The sequence below is a fragment of the Macaca mulatta genome, chromosome 19 (assembly GCF_049350105.2).
Source record: "Macaca mulatta isolate MMU2019108-1 chromosome 19, T2T-MMU8v2.0, whole genome shotgun sequence".
Classification (NCBI taxonomy): domain Eukaryota; kingdom Metazoa; phylum Chordata; class Mammalia; order Primates; family Cercopithecidae; genus Macaca; species Macaca mulatta.
Window position 1 is genome coordinate 20,382,477 of NC_133424.1, and position 19,724 is coordinate 20,402,200.

General features: G+C 38.8%; 1 protein-coding gene and 2 long non-coding RNA genes across 3 annotated transcripts in view; 2 read left to right on the top strand and 1 right to left on the bottom strand.

Annotated features, from left to right (window-relative positions):
- Positions 1–12,150, top strand: part of LOC114674191 (uncharacterized) — a 31,562-nt gene extending 19,412 nt beyond the window's left edge. The window contains exon 3 of the long non-coding RNA XR_013409301.1: positions 11,108–12,150. This is a non-coding gene — a long non-coding RNA (uncharacterized LOC114674191). The remainder of the gene's footprint in view (positions 1–11,107) is intronic.
- LOC100427976 (uncharacterized) overlaps positions 2,525–19,724 on the bottom strand; it is a 29,796-nt gene continuing 12,596 nt past the window's right edge. The window contains 5 exon segments of the mRNA XM_077978558.1: positions 2,525–2,735; positions 2,738–2,854; positions 2,857–3,909; positions 14,632–14,727; positions 15,581–15,707. Of these exon segments, the coding sequence (XP_077834684.1) occupies positions 2,668–2,735; positions 2,738–2,854; positions 2,857–3,909; positions 14,632–14,727; positions 15,581–15,707 (1,461 nt within the window). The 3' untranslated portion in view covers positions 2,525–2,667.
- LOC144336901 (uncharacterized) lies at positions 12,607–13,894 on the top strand. Its single transcript, XR_013409323.1, has 2 exons — positions 12,607–13,081; positions 13,120–13,894. It is a non-coding gene; the product is annotated as an uncharacterized LOC144336901 (long non-coding RNA).

Sequence of the window (19,724 nt, forward strand, 5' to 3'; positions counted from 1 at the left end):
GCCTGTAAGCGGCTCGGATCCTCAGCTGGACTGGCAGAGTGGAATATGAAAGCGCTGCCTCAAGACGGGGTTTCACCATGTTGGCCAGGCTGGTCTTGAACTCCTGACCTCAGGCAATCCACCTGCCTTGGCCTCCCAAAGTGCTGGGATTACAGGCGTGAGCCACTGCACCTGGCCGTATTTTATTTTTCTGTATAATTTTTATTATGACCATAAAAATAAACCTGTAGTCAATAACAATTTGTACATTTAAAAATAATTAAAAATGTATAATTACACTGTAATTCAAAGGATAAATGCTAGAGGTGATGGATACCTTATTTACCCTAATGTAATTACTACATATTGTATGCCTGAATCAAAATATGCCATATAAGGCATAAATATATACACATACTATATACCCACAAATACTAATAATAAATTTCAATAAGAAAAAATAAAAATTTAAACTATGGGAACAATATTCTTCAACTCATTTGCAGTTGAAAGCCACTGGCAAAGTGACGACTAGAGATGTTATTCCACTATGCACCAAATAGTATATTGTTACCATCTTTTAAGTACACCCTTGATTAAGGTGGGATAGGTTAAAGTTAGTGGCATAATATTGCTTCATTAAACACACAATAGTCTATAGTTTAACAAGGCAAAAAAAAAAATAAAGTTCACACATAATTTAACAATTTTTATATGTACTGCATTCTATTACATAAAAGTACAATAAAATAATATTCTCATTTAATACTTTTAACTATAATTTTTCTCACTATAATGTAGAAAACTATTGCTCTGAACCCCCACCTTATCTTTATTAATAAAGTGATTCATTATAATTTTTGAAAAAAAGTTTTAAAATGGTCTGCCAACATGTTAATGTAGGTTAGGCCATCCAAAAGACAAAGCAAAGCGTCAACATTAAGTCATAGGCTAGGATTATACAAATAGGAACCCCCACCTTATACATTACTTAATATAAGTTAACTACAAAGAGCCTCTCCACTGACATTTTCATCAGGCACCTTACATTTTAATATCCTTACTCTTCTATAGAAAAAGTCATAATACCCAATAAAAAAAGAATCTGTAGTATCTCTAATGCAGCAATAATCACGTTTTCACATGTGAATACAATAGGAATAAAATAACAGCATAAAGAAATTTGAAAGCTGTATTACATCATTATTCACTTTTCAATTTTTTTTTTTGAGGAAACAAGTATACTTTCAATGTAATTACAATGCTTCAGAAAATCTCCTTTTAGAGTTATATACAAAAACAGTTTTAGTTGTGGATTCGTTTTTATATTCAACACTGATTTAGTGTAATGTCTGAAGTGTCAGTGCCTTAGTTATTCTAGTGTAAATTATTTGATATTTACATAGAATCAATTTTGAATTAAATATTTTTTCATATTTACTGCATCTGCAAAAATATTTTAGTATAAACTCTGTGGCGTTTTCTAAGCTATAGATTTTGAAAAAAAGTCTTTACAAATTCATTATATTTGCAGGACTCTTCTCCAATATAAATTCCATGATGTTGAACAAAACTGGAGCAACTGCTTCAGGGTTTTCCTCTAGTACAAATGTATGCAATAAGATCTGTGATACAAGTAAAGGTACTACAACCCCCTTTATATTTGTAATGGATGATTTCAGAATATTCTTCTTTAAAGGCTTATATTTTCTGAAAGATTTTTTTTTTTTTTTTTGAGACGGAGTCTCGCTCTGTCACCCAAGCTGGAGTGCAGTGGCCGGATCTCAGCTCACTGCCAGCTCCACCTCCCGGATTCACGCCATTCTCCTGCCTCAGCCTCCCTAGTAGCTGGGACTACAGGCGCCCGCCACCTCACCCAGCTAGTTTTTTGTATTTTTTTAGTAGAGACGGGGTTTCACCATGTTAGCCAGGATGGTCTCAATCTCCTGACCTTGTGATCCGCCCGTCTCGGCCTCCCAAAGTGCTTTGAGCCACCGCACCCGGCCTGAAAGATTTTTTGACAGTAATTGCACTTTTAATGCCTTTATTAACTGTGAACCTTCTTCTCTTGAATAAGATGTAAGTAGGCATTAATGGCTTTTCGATATTCTTTATATCTGTACAATTTTTCTCAAGGATAAAAGCTTTCCTGTGAAATAAAGTATAAACACTCATTAAAAGTTTTGCCATATTCTTCACACTTCTAGGAGTTTTGGTAGCATTAATTCTCACATTTCATACATTTCTAAGGTTTCACACTAATTTATTTTTCTGTATACAAAAGTTGGAGGTGTTGGTAAAAGCACTGTCGCATCTTTCAGGTTTGTAGAGTTCCTCTTCAGCATGAATTATCGCCATGTCTCTTAAGAATTGAGAACTTGTGGCCTGGCATGGTGGCTCATGCCTGTAATCCCAGCACTTTAGGAGGCCGAGGTGGGTGGACCACCTGAGGTCAGGAGTTCGAGACCAGTCTGGCAAACACGGCAAAACCCCATCTCTACTAAAAATACAAACATGAGCTGGGCGTGGTGCTGGGCACCTGTAATCCCAGCTACTCGGCAGGCTGAGGCAGGAGAATGGCTTGAACCCAGGAGGCAGAAGTTGCCATGAGCTGAGATCATGTCATTGCACTCCAGCCTGGGTGACAAGAGTGAAACTCAAACTTGTAGGGTTTCTGTCCAGTATAAATTATGTGTAATAAAAAGCTTTGTCACATTCTTTGTATTTGTAAGGTTTATGTTCCATATAAATTCTCATAGAGTCGAGGGCTGGTTAAAGGCTTTCCCACATTCATCAGGTTTCTCTCCAGTATGAATTATCTTATGCTTATTAAGGGTTGAGGAACATTTAAAAGATTTTCCACATTCTTTGCTATGTAGGGTTTCTGTCTAATATGAATTTTCTTATGTTTATTAAGGGCTGAGGACCAGTTAAAAGCTTTGCCACATTCTTCACATTTGTAAGGTTTCTCTCCAGTATGAATTATCTTATGTTCAGTTAGAGTTGAGAATGCAGTAAAGGCTTTGCCACATTCTTCACACTTGTAGGGTTTCTCTCCAGTATGAGCTCTCTTATGTTTAGAGAGGCTTGAGTACCAAGTAAAGGTTTTGCCACATTCATCACATTTGTAGGGTACATCTCCAGTATGAATTCTCTTATGTTTAGTAAGGTTTGAGGAACGGTTAAAAGCTTTGCCACATTCCTCACATTTGTAGGGTTTCTCCCCAGTATGAATTATCTCATGTTTAGTAAGGGTTGAGGATGAAATAAAGGCTTTGCCACATTTATCACACTTGTATGGTTTCTCTCCAGTATGAATTTTCTTATGTGAAAAAAGGGTTGCGGGGTGGTTAAAAGATTTGCCACATTCTCTACATCTGTAGGGTTTCTCTCCAGTATGAATTATCTTATGTGTAGTAAGGTTACAGGACTGCTTATAGGCTTTGCCACATTCTTCACATTTGTAGGGTTTCTCTCCAGTATGAATTTTCTTATGTGTAGTAAGGTGCGAGGACTGCTTATAGGCTTTACCACATTCTTCACATTTGTAGCGTTTCTCTCCAGTATCAATTTTCTTATATGTAGTACGGGTTGAAGACTGGTTAAAAGCTTTCCCATATTCTATACATTTAAAAGGTTTTTTTCCAGTATCTCTTATCCTTATCTTATGTCTGTTTGAATTTGAAAATTTAGGCAAGAATTTCACATATTCATCACAATGAAATATTTTTCTCTGGGTAGTTGTCAAACATTGTTTAAGTCCATTATAACCTCTTTTGTGTACTGGACACTCATCTACACTTTCACAGCCTTTTTTTAACTGTAAATTGTCATGTCCACATTTTTCATACCTTCTTAGTATCACTTTTTGGAAAGAATCTTTTATGCTCTGCTCTGACCAAACGTCTTGGGCAAAATGAGAACATATAACTGAAAGAAAAAAATAAAAACACATTACTTCAATTGCTAGACTCAGATAAATACAAATCTAATCTATAAAATTATACAAACTACATAAGCAAGATGACATAGCAAAATACCACAAGCTGTAATTTCTTCCTGGACATATAAGTGTAACAAAAACATACTGACCAAAATACATTTGTAAAAAATTTATAAATGAGTTAAGTGTGTGAAGGACCCCACAATGCAAAGAGCCACATGGAAGAAAAGGAAAAGTCTATTACTTATACCCAACACAGCTCTTCCTGCTCTCCAGTATAACATTGTGCCTTTAAAAGTAAATTGTGGGCTGGGCACAGTAGCTCACATATGTGATGCCAGCACTTCGGGAGGCCTGAGGCAGGTGGATCATGAGGTCAACAGTTCAAGACTAACCTGGCCAAGATGGTGAAACCCCATCTCTACAAAAATACAAAAAATTAGCCAGGCATGGTAACAGGTACCTGTAATCAGTTTCTTTGGAGGCTGAGGGAGAATTGCTTGAACTGGAGGCAGAGATTGTAGTGAGCCAGGATCATGACGTTGTACTCTAGCCTAGGTAACAGAGTAAGACTCTGTCTCACACATGCACACAAAAATGCAAATTGCCAACTCCTGGTTCCTTTTTTAAAAAACAAGAAAAATATTGGCACATACATCTTTATTTCTGGCTTCTAGGGGCTTTTTTAGATACTGGTTAATGTCTCCCACGACATGAATATACGTTGGAATGACACTTTGAGTCTAAAGGTAAATGTTACAGAAGCAAAGAAACTGCTGTATCCCAAACACGGAATGGGTGAAGCAAGTGATTACTGATTATTAAGAAGAAATATGAATAAGCCGATTTAACAACACAAAATTTTAGACAAGATACATCTTAAAAACATGTTTGAGAAATTCCCAGAATCTCGAGCCAAGACAACTGATTTCAGACTATGCCAGGACAGAGTTACATTATAAAGATCGTAACAGGTAGCTTTTTGTTAATGTCCAAATCTCAAAGATTACAATGTATACAAAATATTAGGGCGACATGGCCCCATCAAAAAAATTATAAAATTTTCAAACACAACAATAAAAAGTGTATAATTTTTAAAATTCCAAATAAATTGAACAGGCCAGGATTAGTGGTCTTGGCATTTGCCTGTAATCCCAGTTACTTGGGAGGCTGACAAACGAGAATTGTTTGAACCCAGGAAGGGAAGCAGTCAGCAGAGATTGTGCCACTGCCAGCCTGGGCAACATAGAAAGACTCTGTCTCAAAAATAAAATAAAAAAGGCCAGGCATGGTGGCTCACACCTGTAATCCCAGCACTTTGAGAGGCAGAGGTACGCAGATCATTTGAGGTCAGGAGTTCAAGATTAGCCTGGCCAATGTGGTGAAACCCTGTCTCTACTAAAAATATAAAAAATTAGCTAGGCGTGCTGGCAGGCGTGTGTAATCCCAGCTACTCAGGCGACTGAGGCAGGAGAATCGCTTGAGCCTGGGAGGCAGAGGTTGCAGTGAGCTGAGATCACAGCTCTGCACTCCTGGGCGAGACTCTGTCTCAGGAAAAATAAAATAAATGAAATAAAATAAATTGAACAATATTCACGAAGTGAAATAGGAACACAGACAATTACTGAAGATCAGAAAAATGAGGATAACACCAAAAAATATTAAAATAGAAAACAAAAATTGTGGAAGTAAAAAATACAAAAACTAAGTGAAAAATTTCTTAAAAGAAAGAAAAAATGGTGTAAATATGAAAAAGCTGAAAAGGTGAACAAACTAGGATACACCCAAACATATATTTATAACAAACACATATATAAACAAAATTTCAAAAATCACAGATCAGAAAAGAATTTTGGGAGCTGCAAGATAAAAATGATGGCCATTTATAAGCACAGTCTTATGAGATAATAAATTTATCAAAAAAATGTTTGCAGGTCAAAAGGAAACTGTGATATTGTTATTAAAGTTATAATAATAAAAAAAAGCTGTTAAGTGGGAATAGTACCATCAGCAAAATTGTACCACCAAATAAAAAGAAGTCCTTCCAAAATAACCAAATGCTGAGAAAGTATATTGGCACTGCATATGCCCTATATATCAAGGATGCTGAAAGGAGTTTTTTCCCACAGAAAATAACATAATGCAAGAAAACAACACATAATCATATGAAAATATGTAAATTTCTGGAAAAGATATGCACATACATAAAAATGGAATTTCTTATCATAATGGTACAGAAAACATTTTTAATTCTCTAAAATTTAAAAGATAAAAGTATAGAAATTATTAACATCTGTTAATGAATAGACAACATAAAGATATAATTAGTAAAATCAATAACAAAGTTGAAGGCAGATGTAATAATGAGGAATTTTTGTATGCAACCGGAGTTAATTTTTTACGACATTAAAATATATTGTTGGATCTTTTAGAGGTTTTAGGTAATCCCCCAAGGTACTAAGAAAACATCTATATAGATACACAAAAGAAAGCAAGAAAAAAACTCAAAGCATGTCAATACAAAAATCAAAAAAGTTTAAAAAAGAGAAAATGAGACACAAAGATACAAGAATCAAAACAATTATTTTATTAACAGTAAGTTTTTCTCTTTCAGAAAACTATTTAAATATATATAATTATCTTTCCAATTGAGAGACATACTTTTAATAAAGAGGTTCATTAAAAAACTTTAAAAATCAAGATTCAACTTGCCTTTTTACAAGAGTCACTTGAGATCTAATGACAAGAAAAGACTGAAAGTGGCAAGAGAGAAGTAGAAATTTCATGTAAATATTAACAAAATGAGAGCAGAAGAGGTCAAAATAATATTACACAAGCTACATGTTAAGTCAAAAACTGTCATATTTTATAAAATGTACTTTAAGTCAAAACTTCAAAAGATAAAGAAGGACATTAAACAATATATAGATTAATTCACTGGGAACCTATGACAGATTTTTTTTTTTTTTGAGATGGAGTCTCACTCTGTCACCCAGGCTGGAGTGCAGTGGCGCGATCTTGGCTCACTGCAAACTCCGCCTCCTGGGTTCATGCTGTTCTCCTGCCTCAGCCTCCCAAGTAGCTGGGACTACAGGCACCTGCCACCACACCCAGCTAATTTTTTGTATTTTTTAGTAGAGATGGAGTTTCACCGTGTTAGTCAGGATGGTCTTGATCTCCTGACCTTGTGATCTGCCTGCCTCGGCCTCCCAAAGTGCTGGGATTACAGGCGTGAGCTACCGCGCTGGGCTGAGACAAATTTGTTTATCCATGTGTGTATTTTTTTGTGTGTGTGTTTCAAACTGGGGTTTCAAATATATGAAGCAAATACTAACAAAGCTGAATAAACAGAGAGCAATAGAATTATAGTAGGATATTTCAATACCCCACTTTCTGTAATAATAATAAAACAAGACAGTATATTAGTAAGGGAACAGACGACTAGAAGGCAGTAAAAAACAATTATTTCTATTGAAGGTGTAGAGAATACTCCTCAACAATATCAGGATACACAGCCTTCTCAATAGCTCATACAACATTCCTTTTTATAGACCACCTGTTAGGTCAAAAACAAAGTCTTAACACATTTTTAAAACTGAAATTTCAGTTACTTTCTATGACAAAAATGAATTAGCGTATAAGACAATAATATAAATAATTGATAAATTTACAAATGTATAGAAATGATTCAACACACTCTTGAGCATGCACTTGTTCAAATAACTGGGCTGGATGCTGTGGGGCTCACTCCTTTAGGAGGCTGAGGCGGGTTAATTTAACTCCATTTCAAAAACAATCAAAAAGGAAATAATATTGTGAGGATGTCTATACCGCTCAATTTAATCTACAGATTTAATGCAATTTTTTCAAATTTCTCATTGCATTTTTGAAGAAATAAAAACAGCAAATCCAAAAGAACATGGAGTCTAAAGAGGCAATAAAGTACCCAACAATCTTCAAAAAAAAAAAAAAAAAGTTGGAGGCATTACAATTTCTGATTTCAAAACACATCAAAAAGCTACAGAATTAAAACAATTTGGTATGAGTATAAAAGTGAAAAAGTAGACTAACAAAACAGAATGCAGCACATATATCATCTTTCACATAATTATAGCAGCACTGCTACTGAAAGCCAACAGATAAAAGCAATGCAAATTTCTGTCACCAAATCAGTAGATATAAAAATACTGGCATATCACTCAATTTTCAAAAAGCAGAAAATACTCTAACAACTATTATGAGAAATATTGATGACATTATGCAAAGTAAAATGAGCCAGCCACAAAAAGACAGATTGTATGAGATGTATAAAGCAGTTACACTCTGGGGCCGGGCGCGGTGGCTCAAGCCTGTAATCCCAGCACTTTGGGAGGCCGAGACGGGCGGATCACGAGGTCAGGAGATCGAGACCATCCTGGCTAACACGGTGAAACCCCGTCTCTACTAAAAAATACAAAAAAACTAGCCGGGCGAAGTGGCGGGCGCCTGTGGTCCCAGCTACTCGGGAGGCTGAGGCAGGAGAATGGCGTAAACCCGGGAGGTGGAGCTTGCAGTGAGCTGAGATCCGGCCACTGCACTCCAGCCTGGGCGACAGAGCCAGACTCAGTCTCAAAAAAAAAAAAAAAAAAAAAAAAAAAAGCAGTTACACTCTTAGAAATCGGAAAAAGTGGTGCTTTAAAAGTGCTATCAAATGGGAAGAATTGGTAGTTGTTTAATGTATATTGAGATTTAGCTCTGCAAGATAAAAATATTCTAGTGATATGATGCATAACAATGTCAACATAATATGACTAAACAGTATACATATATATACTTACTATTTTTTGAGATGGAGTTTCACTCTGTCTCTGAGGCTGGAGTACAGTGGCAAGATCTCGGCTCACTGCAACCTCTGCCTCCTGGGTTCAAGCAATTCCCCTGCCTCACCCTCCTGAGTAGCTGGGACTACAGGCATGCGCCACCATGCCCGGTTTTTTGTATTTCAGTAGAGACAGGGTTTCCCCATGTTGGCCAGGATAGTCTCGATCTCCTGACCTCATGATCTGCCTGCCTTGGCCTCCCAAAGTGCTGGGATTACAGGTATGAGCCACTGCGCCCGGCCTAGAAATATTTTATTATAAATTTTGTTATGTGTTTTTGACAGATAAAACATTTTGTTATGTGTTTCTCCCACACAAAATAAAATAAATAGATGTTGAAATTAGGAGAATTTTTATGACTACTCACCTAGATAGGATTAAAAAACTGTTTCAGGCCAGGAGTGGTGGCTCACACCTGTAATCCCAACACTTTGGGAGGCGGAGGCAGGCGGATCACCTGACGTCAGGAGTTTGAGACCAGCCTGACCAACATGGTAACATCTCTACTAAAAATACAAAATGAGCTGGGTATGGTGGCACGTGCCTGTACTCCCAGCTACTCAGGAGACTGAGGTAGGAGAATCACTTGAAACCGGAAGGTGGAGGGTGCAGTAAGCTAAGATTATGCCACTGTACTCCAGCCTGGGCAACAAGAGCAAAACTCCCTTCCAAAAAAAAAAAAAAAAAAAAAAAAAATGGCTGGGTGTGGTGGCTCACACCCGTAATCCCAGCACTTTGGGAGGCCAAGGCGGGTGGACTGCTTCAGGTCAGGAGTTCGAGATCAGCCTGACAAACAAACATGGTGAAACCTCATCTCTACTAAAAATGCAAAAATTAGCAGGGCATGGCACACCTGTAGTTCCAGCAGTACTCACAAGGCTGAGGCAGGAGAATCGCTTGAATCCAGGAGGTGGAGGTTGCAGTGAGCCAAAATCATGCCATAGAACTCCAGCCTGGGTGACAGTACGAGAATCCATCTCAAAAAAAAAAAAAAAAGGATGGGGACGGAGGCTCGAGCCTGTAATCCTAGCACTTTGGGAGGCTGAGGCGGGTAGATCACCTGAGGCCAAGAGTTTGAGATCAGCATGGCCAACATGGTGAAGCCCCATCTCGACTAAAAATACAAAAATTAGTCGGGTATGGTGGCATACGCCTGTAGTCCCAGCTACTCGGGAGGCTGTGGCAGAAGAATCGCTTGAACCTGGGAGGTGGAGGTTGTAGTGAGCCGAGATCGCGCCATTGCACTCCAGCCTGGGTGATAGAGTGAGACTCTGTCTTTAAAAAAAAAAAAAAAGAAAGAAAAGAAACCTACTCTGAAAAAAACACAGTAACATGGAACTTCAAAACAATAATAAGAGAAATGTTCACTCATAAAATCTGGTATGCAACATTGATGTTATCATTTTAAAAAACACTGTTAGGCCAGGTGCAGTGGCTTACATCTGTAATGTCAGCACTATGGGAGGCCGAGGCGGGCAGATCACCTGAGGTCAGGAGTTTAAGACCAGCCTGACCAACATGGTGAAACCCCATCTCTACAAAAAATACAAAAATTAGCTGGGCATGGTGGCACATGCCTGTAATTGCAGCTACTTGGGAGGCTGAGGCATGAGAAACGCTTGAAGCCAGGAGGTGGAGGTTGAGGTGAGCCAAAATCACACGCACCACTGCACTCCAGCCTGGGTGACAGAGCGTGACTCTATCTCAAAAAAAAAAAAAAAAAAAAAAAGGTCTACAGGTGTACTCATTAAATGCGGGTATTTTGAATCACTGGCATGCACTGTGTGGCAGTACAATTTCAGAGACTATGCAGTATCATTATACATAGAAGATTCTAATGAGAAATTTTTAATAAATAATGATTTAAAAGAAACTAGTGTTACTTTTTATGTTTTAAATATTCTTACACAAAATGAAACTGCTGTAATCAACTTTAGAAGAAAAGAATAGACTTATATTGTTAAATAAAGAAAAATATATATATTTTGCAGAGTGGGGTTAGACCCTCCGATATGTAAAACAAATACTAGGAAATAAACTATGTTATTATTTAGATATAAGCTGAAGAAAGTAGATGAAAATTCTGTAATTCCTTTTTGCCTGCAGCAAACTTAAATTTATAAGTAACTATTTTAGTAAATATGGAGTGTCTACTAATTACCTAATTTACTTCCGGCCATGCAAATTCTAGCGTATTGTCCTAAACATCTGAATCTAAAATTACAGACAAATTTGAAACAGAAAACAGAAAGTAAAAATGTATAGGGACAGTGACCTCACCAAGATGAAAAGATTAAAAGTCCCCTATTTTCATATCCCTTTACAGCAAAAAAATGTCAGCCATCCCTGACCAGAATGCCTTTATGAGAGAACCAGGCTAATGCCTGGTTACAGGCATTACCAGCTTACACCTGTAATGACAGCTCCATGATACATTATGGTTGGAGAAATGCTTCAGGCCAGGATGTTGAGACCAGTCTGCGTTATGTAGCAAGACCCCATCTCCAAAATAAGTGCCTGTAAGATTTCAGATCCAGAGAGGGAGTTCTGAAACGCTGTTAAAGCTTAAGATTGAGAAGTGTTCTATTCAGAAGGCAGGCCCTCATTCAGGTGGGAAACTACAGGACCCCTGTTCTTGGCTACAGACCAAGATAGGGTTCACTCAACTTGGTCTGACTGAGAATTCTGAACTTACTCTGAAACTATGCGAAACTCCTCCCAGCCACAGTCTGGGAGAGGTCCTGCCATTCCAGAGACCTGGAGGAAGGCACCCATTTACAGCCATGTAGGCAGACCTGCAGACCTTGGCCTTTACTGTGGTCCCTGAAACAGTTCAGTGACTCAGTTTCAGTTACCTGAGCCACAGTTTATGGCCAGTTCTGCCTATATAGAAACCCATACAGTTACCTGAGGAAATATTCTCTGGTACTCACTGAAAACCGTACTCATCCATATCCTGATACAAGGCCCACCATATGCAGACCCGACTGCAAAAACATGCCCTAGTGTCTGCCCTACAGAGCAAAGTCCTGAAGGGTATTCAGTCTGTCCAAAAATAAAATGGGAATTACAACTACCCAAGTCCCTGTATCAAGCCAACTAAAGGTGGACCATAGTGCAGACCCAGCAGCCTTGTGACCAATCTACAATCCCTCTTCACTACAAATTCAGAGGGCATCTCATCACGTTAAGGGCCCAATAAAATAAGATTTTTTACCTTCTAAAAAATCAGTTTAGGAAAACTTGAAGAGGTGTTTTTCTCCATCAAATTTAGACACCGATACAAAACTATATTGTGCCCATTGTCAATGCTTCTATTTTAATCTAGCACTGGATGTGGCAGAATAATTAGTCAAATAAATAAAAAAATCCACTGAAACAGAAAAATACGTAAAATGCTGTTGGTAGATCATACAATCTTATATTTAAAAAACCATACACAGTACTTTTACATTGGCTGAGGAATGGTTTACCAACTATATTGACTATACAATTTTGTCAATTTTTTTTTTTTTTTTTGAGACGGAGTCTTGCTCTGTCACCCAGGCTGGAGTGCAGTGGCCGGATCTCAGCTCACTGCAAGCTCCGCCTCCCGGGTTTACGCCATTCTCCTGCCTCAGCCTCCCGAGTAGCTGGGACTACAGGCGCCCGCCACCGCGCCCGGCTAGTTTTTTGTATTTTTAGTAGAGACGGGGTTTCACCGTGTTAGCCAGGATGGTCTCGATCTCCTGACCTCGTGATCCGCCCGCCTCGGCCTCCCAAAGTGCTGGGATTACAGGCTTGAGCCACCGCGCCCGGCCAATTTTGTCAATTTTGTCTATTCAGGACATAGGCATGAGCAAGGACTTCATGACTACAACACCAAAAGCAATGGCAACAAAAGCCAAAATAGACAAATGAGATCTAATTAAACTAAAGAGCTTCTGCACAGCAAAAGAAACCACCATCAGAGTGAACAGGCAACCTACAGAATGGGAGAAAATTTTTGCCATCTACCCATCTGACAAAGGGCTAATATCCAGAATCTACAAATAACTTAAACAAATTTACAAGAAAAAAAAAACCATCAAAAAGTGGGCAAAGAATATGAACAGACACTTCTCAAAAGAAGACATTTATGCAGCCAACAGACACATGAAAAAATGTTCATCATCACTGGTCATCAGAGAAATGCAAATCAAAACCACAATGAGATACCATCTCATACCAGTTAGAATGGCAATCAATAAAAAGTCAGGAAACAACAGATGCTGGAGAGGATGTGAAGAAATAGGAATGCTTTTACACTGTTGGTGGCAGTGTAAACTAGTTTACACAGTGTAAAACTAGTTTACACAGTGTAAACTAGTTCAACCATTGTGGAAGACAGTGTGGCAATTCCTCAAGGATCCAGAACTAGAAATACCATTTGACCCAGCCATCCCATTACTGGGTATATACCCAAAGGATTATAAGTCATGCTACTATAAAGACACATGCACACGTATGTTTATGGTGGCACTATTCACAACAGCAAAGACTTGGAACCAACCCAAATGTCCATCAATGACAGACTGGATTAAGAAAATGTGGCACATATACACCATGGAATACTATGCAGCCATAAAAAAGGATGAGTTCATGTCCTTTGCAGTGACATGTATGAAGCTGGAAACCATCATTCTGAGCAAACTATCACAAGGACAGAAAACCAAACACTGCATGTTCTCACTCATAGATGGGAACTGAACAATGAGAACACTTGGACATGGGCGGGGAACACCACACACTGGGCCCGGCCTGTCGTGGGGTGGCGGGTTGTGGGAGGGATAGCATTAGGGGAAATACCTAACATAAATGATGAGTTAATGGGTGCAGCAAACCAATATGGCACATGTATACCTATGTAACAAACCTGCATGTTGTGCACATGCACCCTAGAACTTAAAGTATAATACAAAAACAAAAACACACATAGTACATTAAAACCTGTCTAAACTAATAAATACACTAATTAAATTAGCAAAATATTAACATAAAAGTATATCTATGGTTTCATAGTTTAACTATCTGATAAAATAAAGAACAAATCTTATTTACTATAGCATTAAATAATAAATTTCTGAAGAAAAAATTAACCAAGGAGTTAATACAAAAAAAAAAAAAAAAAATCAGAGAAGATCCAAGTAAATTTTAAAATAGTTTATGTCTATGGATTGAAAGATTAAATATTATTGAAGTGCCATATTACCCAAAGTAATCTATAGATTCAATAAACTTCCTATTAAAATTGCAGTGGTATTTTTTTCACAGTAATGGAGAATACAATTCTAAAATTTACATGAAACTAAAATAAACTTTGAATAGCCAAAGCAATCATGAGGAAAAAGAACAAAGCAGGATATCATACTTAAAATTTCAAGCTATATATTTCAAGACTATATAGTAATAAAAACAAAAATGGACAAAAAAGTGGAACAGAAGCTAATATACATTTAAGACCTGATGCAAAACGAGAACTTAAAAAGGTCTTAGTTTCTCAAAAATCATTTGTGTGTCCCCAAAACAATGGAAAAGCAGCCAGATTGTGCAGTCTGTTAGCTGTCATGAAGAGGACTTTGGCTCTCACTGTGAACTTGAAGGAAGCTCACTGAAAGAAAAGTAGAATCCCTAGAGAATTTAAAAACATAAGACAGATGCCTCTTTGTAAGAGCAAAATTTAAAAAAAAAAAAAAAAAAAAAAAAAGCTGCCCAGGAACTATTTCCTTGGGAACACAGCTTCCCATATAACATTTTAAGGACTCGCTTTCTCTTTGACCTTGGGACCTCTTATCTGTGTCGTCTGTTGTGTTCATTTTCACTCACACCTACCTGGGGGTTTGGCAATCATCTCATGTCTCTTCATAGTTAAAGGTTTTTTTCCTTGCTCCAGACAGGTGATCAGGTCTGGTTTAGAGACAACAATACCTGTTTTATTAAGAATAAATAACATGAATCTTGCTCATATTCTCCAATTACAAGCTAGTAATGTGCTCAGCAGAGAGGATGTGATAAAATATTCTAGTAAATAAATACTAAAATACTAAGTTATAACAGAAATTTCTTTCTTTTTTTTGAGATGGAGTTTCGCTCTTGTTACCTAGGCTGGAGTACAATGGCTCGATCTTGGCTCACCACAACCTCCACCTCCCGGGTTCAAGCTGTTCTCCTGCCTCAGCCTCCCGAGTAGCTGGGATTACAGGCATGCGCCACCATGCCCGGCTAATTTTTGCATTTTTAGTACAGGCAGGGTTTCACCATGTTAGTCAGGCTGGTCTCGAACTCCTGACCTCAAGTGATCCACCTGCCCAGCCTCCCAAAGTGCTGGGATTATAGGCGTGAGCCACCACGCCTGGCCTATAACAGAAATTTCTAAATATTTAGAAAATACTTTCAGTTTGTAGGTTTCTTAATTTTACTACCTGGTACTACTAAAATCAAAAATTGGTGGTGGCAATTAGATTTTTAGGTGGGGGCAACAATATTTTATGCCACTAAATTTCTGGAATTACCACTAATTTGGAGTGAAGAATAAAGCTCAACTCAGGAATGTGGAAAGTTTGGATTAAGATGAAACATCTTGAAAAAATTCTTTTCTAAATGAACAAACTCTGAAAATAGTTTATGTCTGGAAAAAGGGTATCTGGAACTCTTGTATGCAAAGAAAAAGAGTATCTGAAACTCTTGTATGCAAAGAATAAATTACTAAAAAACATTCTACAAAAAAGAGAAATAAAACCTTTAGGGTATATTATTAATTAGGTACTCAAGTTATCCTCACCAAGGAAGACCAGGTTTCTGTAGTTCTCTAACATCACATCCCTATATAAATTCCGCTGTGCAGTGTCCAGGCAATGCCACTCCTCCAGAGAGAATTCTATGGCCACATCTCTAAATTGTAATGGTCCCTGAAAAACACACACACACATATTTTTACCAAGTGGCCATGGGCGGAATTTTTAATTTGACTTAAGGTGAAATTAGAGAGTAAAGAGAAGTGGTTCTGACTTATAGGATTAGAATTATCCAATAAAATGTTTTCAACACAGAAATATTCTCTAACTCTGAGAAAAAAGAGCAGCACAAGATCCACATCAGTTCATATATTTTTCTAAAGTATAAAATTAAGGCCATGAACACGAACATGTACATTTTTGAGTGCTATATTTACATCATACGGAATGAGTTGTGAATATTTTTCAGACAGAAATGCTGAGTTAGAAGGCACCTCTCAAATTTTAATATGTACAATAAGCTGAAGACCTTGTTATGCAGATGCAGGGTTTTTTTTTTTTTTTTTCCCCAGAAGATCTTATTTACTTATTTATTTATAGATTTATTTATAGATGGAGTTTCACTCTTGTTGCCCAGGCTGGAGTGCGATGGCGCCATCTTAGCTCACCAGACGCCGCCTCCCGGGTTCAAGCAATTCTCCTGCCTGAACCTCCCGAGTAGCTGGGATTACAGTCATGCACCACCACGCCCGGCTAATTTTTTGTTTCGTATTTTTAGTAGAGATGGGGTTTCTCCATGTTGGTTAGGCTGCTCTTGAACCCCCAACCTCAGGTGATCCGCTGCTTCAGCCTCCCAAAGTGCTGGGATTACAGGCATGAGCCACCGCGGCCCGCCAATTTTTTGAATTTCTAACACACCAGTAATGCAAATGTTTTTGGCCCAAGAGGGATATTTTTTCAAACATTTACTAAGTGGAAGAGCCTGTGTTTTTCCCATATTTTCTAGCCTATAAACAAAGAGCCCTCATTTATCAAAGAAAAATATGCAGGGAAAAAATAAGAAAGGACAGCTGCCAGATTAAATATGATGGTTTATGCACATCAGCTGCATAAAGATACTTAATAATAAAGAGAAAAATAACTCTATAGTGAAAAAAATCTATCAGACAGCTGCTTAACCAAGTGAATTATTAACCATTAACTGCACTAGGGCAGATTTTTATGTTGTGCTAATGCTCACAGAAGAACACAGCATCACTGTTGAAATATTCCCCCCAAAAAAGAAAATTATAGTCTGAATTTAACCATAAAGAAACATTAGTTTTAGGCCGGGTGCGACGGCTCACACTTGTAATCCCAACACTTTGGGAGGCACGAGGTGGGCGGATCATGAGGTCATGAGTTTGAGACCAGCCTGACTAACAGGGTGAAACCCTGTCTCTACTAAAAATACAAGAATTAGCTGGGTGTGGTGGCAGGCACCTATAATCCCAGCTACTTGGAAGGCTAAGGCAGGAGAATTGCTTGACCCTGGGAGGCGAAGTTTGCAGTGAGCCGAGATCGCGCCACTATACCCCTGCCTGGGTGACAGAGTGAGACTCTGTCTCAAAAGCAAAAAAAAAAAAGGAAAAAGAAAGAAACATCAGTTTTATGGAGACCTTCACTTAGCACCCTAGAGAGCAGATATCTCCTAATAATTGTTTTCAGAACTTTCTGGGTAATAAATGCCATCCCATTTTAATACGTATTTTTTTTTTTTTTTTTTTTTTTTTGAGACGGAGTCTCGCTCTGTCGCCCAGGCTGGAGTGCAGTGGCCGGATCTCAGCTCACTGCAAGCTCCGCCTCCCGGGTTTACGCCATTCTCCTGCCTCAGCCTCCTCAGTAGCTGGGACTACAGGCGCCCGCCACCTCGCCCGGCTAGTTTTTTTGTATTTTTTTAGTAGAGAAGGGGTTTCACCGTGTCAGCCAAGATGGTCTCGATCTCCTGACCTCGTGATCCGCCCATCTCGGCCTCCCAAAGTGCTGGGATTACAGGCTTGAGCCACCGCGCCCGGCCAATACGTATTTTCTTAATCACATTGTGCACAGAGCTAATGGAACACACAGATGGAGCCTCAACATTACATGTTCTACATCTTTACTAAGGACCAGAGATTTCCCCCAATAGAAATCTTGAGTATCCACATCTTTCTATGTTCAACCGCCACAAAGGACACATTTTTAATATTGCAGATCATTGCCGGGCGCGGTGGCTCAAGCCTGTAATCCCAGCACTTTGGGAGGCCGAGACGGGCGGATCACGAGGTCAGGAGATCGAGACCATCCTGGCTAACACCGTGAAACCCCGTCTCTACTAAAAAATACAAAAAAAACTAGCCGGGCGAGGTGGCGGGCGCCTGTAGTCCCAGCTACTCGGGAGGCTGAGGCAGGAGAATGGCGTAAACCTGGGAGGCGGAGCTTGCAGTGAGCTGAGATCCGGCCACTGCACTCCAACCTGGGCGACAGAGCGAGACTCCGTCTCAAAAAAAAAAAAAAAAAAAAAAATTGCAGATCATAAATTATTGCTGAGAATCCTGCATGGCATATAAGAAGCTATGATGCAGCAAATAAAGAGAAGTCTCTGAGATATAGGAAAGAAATATTTTTCAGAGACCCTTGACTATCATAAGAATTTTAACAAGTAGTTAAACCAAACTCATTAGGGAGGAAAAACACAAGTAGAGAAGTAAAGGTGTGTGAGTACTAAATGCATGGCAGTCCAGGAGGAAGAGTGGACACAGCTCTTCATCTGACACACGTTTACCTGAAGAAAAGCCTTTTTTTTCTTCCTCCTCCTCCTCTGGAATTCATTCTCAGATGAGACTCTCTGGATAAATTACACCTGCATCTGAAGGATATGCCTTTAAAGGTGTCAGTATTACATGTTTACCTGCTAGGATGACATCAACTGGCAGAAAAAGAAAAAGTCAACCCATTTCTGTCCTTTAAAACAGAAGAGATTCAGGCACCATGAGCTGCTCCATGAAGATAAAAACATGTTTCTCCTTTCCTGTCCTCAGGTGCCCTCCCCTGCCACAGACACCAGTAATTTCTGTTACAGTAATGCAAATATGTGCCACACTGACCTGTCCCTATCAAACCCAAATAGAACAGGCCCTGTGACCACCCTAGAGTACAAAGGTGGAACTTTACTCTCATGAATGTATTTTGAAGCCCTCATACCTGATTCTGGCCTCACCTTAGAGTCATATGAGGCCCTTCATTAAAACAACATGGATGCTTCCACCCACAACAATAAACAGAAGCTGTGGGGAGGGCACAAGAGGTTTCTGCAAATTGACCATGTGATCCTAAGGAGAAGCCTGGGCTGATAACCACTAAGCTAAGCATTGCTTCTCAGGCTTTAACGAGTTTATGAATCACTTGGTAATTTTGGCCTCACTTTAGCCCCCTTGTCACAACCAAATACTTCTGGCACAAATAAGGACAACCCATCTCCATCCTAAAGTTTTATATTCTTTGCTGGCTATTTAAAGTTTACAGACGGCCGGGCGCGGTGGCTCAAGCCTGTAATCCCAGCACTTTGGGAGGCCGAGACGGGCGGATCACGAGGTCAGGAGATCAAGACCATCCTGGTGAACACGGTGAAACCCCGTCTCTACTAAAAAATACAAAAAACTAGCCGGGTGTGGTGGCGGGCGCTTGTAGTCCCAGCCAGTCAGGAGGCTGAGGCAGGAGAATGGCGTGAACTCGGGAGGTGGAGCTTGCAGTGAGCTGAGATCCGGCCACTGCACTCCAGCCTGGGCGACAGAGCGAGACTCCGTCTCAAAAAAAAAAAAATTAAAATAAAGTTTACAGACAAAACAGAAGGCAGCAATGTCTGAATAAGTCTGTATTTAAAAAGGAACATGTGTACACATGTACTAATGCAATGTTTATTAAACAGGCACTATGTGCTTAAGGGTATGATGCAGAGCACTGTGCTGGGCATAACACATTATGTGATTTAATTCTCATAACACCCTGGGAGCTGGTACTAAGGGTTTCATAATTTCCAGGATTTAGATAAAGGTCCCAGCATTTTTATTTCTTCTTCTATTTCTCAGTCATCAAATTTTTTTTAATTGTGTAGAATAAAAGCCAAATATAGACAGATGAAAGAGATATAGAAGGAAGAGTTTAATGTAGTAT